The 7157-nt window shown below is 46.3% G+C and overlaps 1 protein-coding gene across 1 annotated transcript in view; it reads right to left on the bottom strand.

Annotated features, from left to right (window-relative positions):
* Positions 1-314: 314 nt before the first annotated feature.
* The window catches only part of ephb3a (eph receptor B3a), a gene marked incomplete at its 5' end in the record, with an annotated part of 33903 nt that continues 27060 nt past the window's right edge, over positions 315-7157 (bottom strand). Inside the window, 4 exons of the mRNA XM_080503191.1 lie at positions 315-447; positions 3176-3369; positions 5726-5875; positions 6268-6483. Of these exons, the coding sequence (XP_080359317.1) occupies positions 336-447; positions 3176-3369; positions 5726-5875; positions 6268-6483 (672 nt within the window). The 3' untranslated portion in view covers positions 315-335. The remainder of the gene's footprint in view (positions 448-3175; positions 3370-5725; positions 5876-6267; positions 6484-7157) is intronic.

Below are 7157 nucleotides of genomic sequence, written 5' to 3'. Positions count from 1 at the left end.
CCATCCTCGGTCCGAGGGTGAAAGGAAGGAAAGGCTGATCCCCAACCAGCAGAAAACACATGCAGACATGCAAACACAACCTGAGAGGGAGCAATAAGAAGTTTGGCTTTATGTCAATAGTCACAAATCCACAAGTGTCAAGTAATGAACACACACACACTGCAATTGAAAGTTCTCTTTAAACAGACATTAAGTCTCCAGTGGGAAAGAAATCTCCAAAACGGTCCTTGTTCACTGTGTGGTCAGAGCTTCCGCCTCGTCTTTTCCTTCTTTTTTATATTACACGTCAAGAGTTTCTAGGTAGTGTTTATTCGCTCCTGTATCCTCCACACTGCTCACACTCTGATGGGGAGGGTTTGGCTCATCTGTTGCCGAATGATTTCCTGACTGTTGTCCGGACTCTTCCTGTTGTGTCCCGGCAGCGTTCCTCCGAGCCGCAGCAGGTCCCTGCCAACACAAAGCCACGCAGGTCAGCAGCAGGTTACAGCCACTTTAAACAAAAGGTACAAGCCATTATTACTCCACTAAGTGCCCTCATTGAAGGTGGGTAAAGGTCAAATCCATTTGAGCGTCCATGTGGCTGGGTTCTGCCCGGCCTATGTGCTTAAATCTCGCAGTTATGGACAATAAAAAATACAGCGCCGGGAGAATAAGCAGAAAACTGCTGATGGGAGAACTTTACCCGCTGTAAACAAAGTCCAACTCAAAATGCTAAGCCAAATCTATTCATCACATTTCCAGCTTTAATAAAAGTTCAACATATTTCTCAAGCTATCTTGGAAAAGCGCCGCAGCCTCCGAGTGTCCTTTGTTCCCCGGCCAGTGTCCTTGTTTTTAAGGCCCTCGTGGCAGAAGATACTCCACCGATAGCGCTGCATCTCATATCCTCCCTCTCCCGCCGTTATCTGCGCCGCCATCGCAGAGCAGCCAATGGCAGGCGAGCGGCAGCGGGCGCACGCCGCCTTGGTCGCGCTCGCAAACACGGGAGAGGCTCTCTAAATCATGCTCTGACAACATGATCCTTTCTCTCTCTCTCTCCTCTTCCTCCTCCATCTATCCCTTTCTGCTGCATACAGATGAGGCCATAAATTAATCATAGGCATGTCATCTGAACACAATGACAGTTCAACATGCATACACACACACACACACACACAAGTATCTTTTTTCCGATTCGCCCATCGCAGCGTTGGGCGCACCCTCCCCTGATGCATTAAAAAGCTCATTAGCAACCTAATTAAACACATTCCTCTCTTTTAGCTTCTCCTCAATCTCCCTTATTACTCACACTTCATCACCTCCTGCTTTTCCACATCAGCAGCTCTGGCTGCTGTCTGTCCTATCACCTACATTCCAGCATCCAGCCAAGTGTAGGGGGAATTAAACCGAGGTCAGCCATTACATTTCCACACACAATTAGCTTCACCGAGCCCAAACCCTGGCATAGGAATTGCCCTTGGGGCTCGGTGTTGGAGCGAAACTGTGAGCCAAGGAGCTGGCACCAGACCTGCATGCTGCACGTATGAATTCTGCCTTATGCGTCCGTGGGAAGCAGGATATCGTCACCAGCGTCAGAGACACAGAGTGTTGTGCGCTTGATTCATTATACATCAATAAAGAGCCGGGGAGCTTGTGTCTAAACCGGCGCTAATCACGCCGTTGACTGGATGGCAGGCAAACAAAATTCACAAGAAACGCACCGGGAAAAAAAAAAGAAAAAAAAAAAAGGCTGCAACATTTGGAGTCACTGCGCTCGGGTAAATAAGAAAAAAAAAAGAAGCTGAAAAAGAAGTCGTCAAGGCGAGGACGGCTACCTCTGAATAAGTCAACTTTTTGCACTTCCAAGGGAAGTGACAGAGAAGAAGAGGCAGACGACAGTCTGGCAGGCAAAGCGTTCAGCACAGAGAGGCAGCCTCCCAAGTAAAGCCAAAGCATAAAACAAACCAAACCAGCAAGCAGCAACCTTGTTGTGCCTTTCTTTAGGCCAGACATTATTTTGTTGTGTTGTTTTTTCCCTCTCTCTCTCTCTCACTGTGACATCTTATTCCAACAACCCAGAGGCGCAGGGCTGCTTGTCCGGGCACCAGGAGGAGTCTTCATCCTGCACGTCACAGCTGTCACATACGATACAGGCCACGATCTCACACAAGGTGAAAGAGACGCTGAACTGCGAGCGTCTCTTGCCATTTCTGCCACTACTGTAGAAAACCCTCAAAGGCATTTTCAGGTTTAATGAAAAAGTCATTCACATCATGCATACATTTATAAAAAAAAAAAAAAAAAAAAAGGTCAATTACAGTCCGAGTCAAGTCAGGAAAAAAAAGCACAGGCAACATTTTGCACTTGTTTTTTTTTTTTTTTTTTTTTTAAAGCTCCTGCAGATTTGTTGTCAAATTAAATTTGTACCACCGGTTCAAGATGATAGTTTTATTAAAACGGTCAGAGATTTGGTGCACATGCATTCGATTTGGCTGAGTAAACACAGTCTACCCACAAGAACCCACAGAGAGCTGGGGGTTTTTTTGTGTGTTTTTTTTTTTTTTTAAGCTCCAGCTATTCAGAAAGTGAATTCAGCAGGTTTCTCGGAAAAGTTGCTAAATTTCACAGCCGACTTGCCAAGGTGGCAACAGTGAAGTGCTTTGCTCTTTCTTAAAGGACCAAAAAAAAAAAAAAAAAAAAAAAGAAAAAAGAAAAAGAAAAGAAAAGACACTTTTGCAAAAGCAAACACTTTCTATCCACTTTGCAACTTCCCTACATTCACTTCAAAGCAGTTTCCAGAACAATACTGAGGCCCAATTTATGACATTGATTCTTTTTTATTTACAGAAATGGTGTGAGGGAGCTGCTGACGGCTCGCAGTGAAGGCTTCGAGTGTCGATATGCTTCAAAGGACGAGCTTGTTGAACGGCTGGGGAGCGTTTGAAACACCCTCTGCTCACACCTCTCCAGCAGTGTAATCCATCAGTGTTTTCTTCTTCTTCTTCATCTTCATCTTCTTCTGCGTCTTTCAAACCAACAACGTGACAAACTAGCCGACTTCTTGAAGTGTAGCAGTGTTTCAACTTTTTTTTTGTGTTTGTTTTTTTGCCGCAACGCTGCAAATGTTTTCCAATTACTGTGGATGTTTCGGACAGCTGCTGCCAGCGGGTCTTCAGTCCGCGTGCTGGTGGACTCACCCTGAGTAGGTGCTGGTCACCACCTTGAGGCTGGCGGCGTTGCGGAGCAGCTTGTCCAAGGTGCTGACGATGCGGGTGAATTTAGGCCTCAGGTTTCTCTCCTTCATCCAGCACTCCAGCATCAGCTGGTGCAGCACCATGGGACAGTCCATGGGAGGGGGCAGCCGGTAGTCCTGCTCCACGGCGGTCATCACCTGAGGGACAACAAGTCGTCTGTTAGGACAGGAAATGCTCCGCACACGCTGAGGGTGCTCCTTTAATTCACTTTGCGGGTGTAGTATTAAACAGGCGCTTGCAGGGATTTGAGTATTTGCGGCTGATTCTGACTTAATTAATCCAGAAGTTAAAGACGAGACGCGCTAAAAGTGGTCAAAGCCTCATGGAGGCTGGCATGTCGGTGTTCGGTGGAACAACAAGGGACGACACGCTCAATCCGAGCCCGACGTATTCGTTTTTTTTTTTTTTATATAGTACAAGACAGCTCGACTGCCATGCAGCGACCTGCCACTAGTTGGAGCTACAGAGCTGACAAGCTGCCATCTAAAAAAAAAATTTTGTTTTCTTTTCCATTTTGAAAGCAAAAGAAAAAGCACAGAGCAAAAAGCACGCATTCGACTCAAATGTTTAATTAAGTGTGACAGCTCCTGCGAATGCTGCTGGCCACAGTCAGGCTGATTTATTATCGACGGTGATCCCACTCGGCCTGAGAAGTTAACGCAGCTCATCAGGGCAGTGACTTTTCAAGATGTACCGGTGTTGAAGGTTCATCCTTCAGGAAGTTCGTTCAATATTTTGAGCCTGGACAGAAAATGAAGAACTCCACAGGACTGCACCGCACAGACACTTCAGCAATTCAAAACAACAACAATACAAAAAAAAAAGAAAAAAAAAAGTGATACCTTGGTGAAGTGTGAGATGAAAAACCTTCAAAATAAACGCCATATTTTTTGGGCAACGACGGTGGGAAAAAAAAAAACACAACTGATTGTGCTGATTTTTAACTGTTTTCTCAGTGCTTTCTTTTTTTAGTTTGCTCGATTTAATTTGGCTTTTTGTTTAGTCGCGGGAGACGTTTGTTAAGAAGCGAAGATGTGATTTGAAAATGTGAGAATTACCGACTTCCACAAACAAATCCATCAGGTGGGATTTCAAACAAATTCTGCAAATGAGCTGATTCATTCCAAAATATCAAGGAAGATATCCAGGGTGTTCGCCGGCTTTCAAATGTGGGAAGAAACAGAAATAAATTGGATTCATTGTTCAAAAATTCTTGGCCCAAAGGCCTTCCAGTGTGGAGTTTACATGTTCTCACTATCATTTTCTAATTTACTCTTTCGATGCGTTTGCCATGTCCAGCCTTTTAGAGAAGGTTCACATCGAAGGTGCCTTGCCGGAAGTCTCGATCTCGATGTTGACCAGAGTTTTCCGTGCCACCTCTACAAAGTGTCACCGTTCAGCTCTGACTCGTTCGTATTATGCTCACTCTGTTTGACCTTTGTCGGTTCCAGCGTGGAAATAATGGCAGCTTGCCGTTTTGTTTCCGCCTTTCTTCGGGTTCCTGAAGCAGAACTGAAATAAAATAACAATATTCTGCAAGATTCTCCAGCTCCTCTTGATTTTGTGACTTTGTGATTGATACTCCAAACAATAAGTGGAGGAAGAACAAGTTGGTTCATTGATTTGATTTCGCCTAGCAACTGCATTTGCCTCCATAAGCTCTGTAAGGGTTTTAACTCCCCACAACAATAAAAAATTGCCATTTGGGAACAATAAAGTATTTCTGGTGCACTCCTCTTCTCCTGCTGCTTGTCCTTTGATTTTTATGTCGTGCTCCTGGCCTGCGAGTACCTCTGTTTATATCTCGTATTTGTTGACTCTGTTGCTTATTGAGCGATGACTGTGGCACAAAGGCTATTGGGAACAATAGAGGGCCTCCACTTTGATGCTTTCATTACAGCATGTGGGTTTTGTTGTGAAAGTTATACATACATTACTGGCGTTTTTCATTTCAACTCTTTTTTTTGGTTGGTTTTTTTGTTGTTGCTTTATTGCCATCAGCCTTACAAGTCTCTTTTTGAAGTGCAATACAGAGCAGAAATTCCTCGCAGAATAAAGTGGAGGTGTGCACGCTGCTTGGGTACTTTGTTCAGGGAGGAGGAACGGAGAGATTTCTTCTTTTTGCTTTGAGCTCGCTGCTGTAGTTACAATGTCTGTGCAGTGCAGATAGCCTACAGGTAACAGCGGCCGTTAAAAAAATGAGAAGAAACCCTTTTCCTGACTATGCCTTTGTGAACGTGAGGAGGGAACATTCGCAGTATGGATTTGTAGGAGGCGGGCAGGCTCGGCCTGTAAATAAGGTGGTAAAAACGAGAACACAGCCACACAGCTGCACCAGCATCTGCAGTGAGGAGATAAAGCCGGCGGAACAGGCCCGGGTCCAACGTGTCACGCCGGAAATCAAAAGCTGCGGCGGCTCAGAGGAATCACATGCCGGGCTTAAACTTTGACATGGAACTCCGCTGTGCACGTCTGCTCGTGTGTCTCACTCACGTCCTGGTTGCTCATGTCCCAGTATGGCCGCTCTCCGTAGGACACCACCTCCCACATGACGATGCCGTAACTCCACACGTCACTGGCAGAAGTGAACTTCCTGAAGGCGATGGCTTCGGGCGCCGTCCACCGAATGGGTATCTTCCCTCCCTGCTCACAGAGCGAGGGACAAGGGGGTGGGGGTTATTGTCTCAATGGTCTCAACACTCAGGAAAAACACTGTAATCCTTTAACAACACACACATGCAGAAAAGGGCTAATGCAAATTTCACAGACGGCCTCGCGCACCAATGTAAATATTGGCACACATGAATGGGCCCACATGCATCCATATGTATGTGTGAAAGGAGTGAAGAGGATCAAATTAACAAGCCCAATTAAACATGCAGCGAGTACACAAACACAGTCAGCGCAAAAACCCACGCACACGCGCACACACACACACACACACACACACACACACACACACACACACACACACACACACACACACACACACACACACACACACACACACACACACACACAGTCTCTCGACTGACCAGGGAGCTCGTGTAAGTGGGGTCAGAGGAAGTGTCGTCCAGAAAGCGAGACAGGCCAAAGTCGGAGACCTTGCACACCAAGTTGCTGTTGACCAGGATATTCCGTGCGGCGAGGTCGCGGTGAACGTAGTTCATGTCTGACAGGTACTTCATCCCCGCGGCGATGCCGCGCAGCATCCCCACCAGCTGTGTCATTGTGAAGCGCCCGTCGTTCAGCTACAGGGAGACCGGAAACAGAGGGGGGGGGTAAGAGAGAGGGCGTTAATAAAACAGGACGCAGGAACAGAAATGAAAAATGAGAAGAAGAGAAATGTGGACAAACAGACGTTCGAGGAGAGTACAGGAGATAAGGAGAGCACCGGAGGGAGGCCCATCAGTCACCGAGGCCACATAAACATGACGTCCGTCATCATGCTTCCCGACTGCTCCTGACAGTCACTGACAGCTGACCTTTTCATGCACGCTGTCCAATTAGCTGATTAATTAGACTGTTTACGGCCATACTGAAGCCATTAACACACAAGCACACAAGCAGGAATGCGGAGCGGCTCTGCTCAAACCCAAAACCAGCCCACTGCAGGTATTTTTGTCATTCTCTCGCTTCCTGACAAACTAGTTGCAGATACACGCGTTACATGGCTGTGAACACAAATCCTCGCAGGCAGGAAGCTTTGTTTGTATTTTTTATTTTTTTTTGTGCTTATGAGCATTAAGGCGAAATGGGCCTGTTGGGTAAATTACAATTGCGTGTCACTCAAGGGATAATCCCCCCCCCCCCCCCCCTTTTTTGCGTGCAGACTCTAGCCTGTTTCTGTTAACGTCTCCGAGGAATGAAGCAAATCGTCGATTAGTGCTTCCGGCGTCTTATTTTTAAAATCCTCCACGGTTTC

The sequence above is a fragment of the Blennius ocellaris genome, assembly GCF_963422515.1.
Source record: "Blennius ocellaris genome assembly, chromosome: 10".
In the NCBI taxonomy this organism is placed as follows: Eukaryota; Metazoa; Chordata; class Actinopteri; order Blenniiformes; family Blenniidae; genus Blennius; species Blennius ocellaris.
Note: the sequence above shows the minus strand (reverse complement) of the source record. Positions and strands in the feature narration are given on the sequence as shown.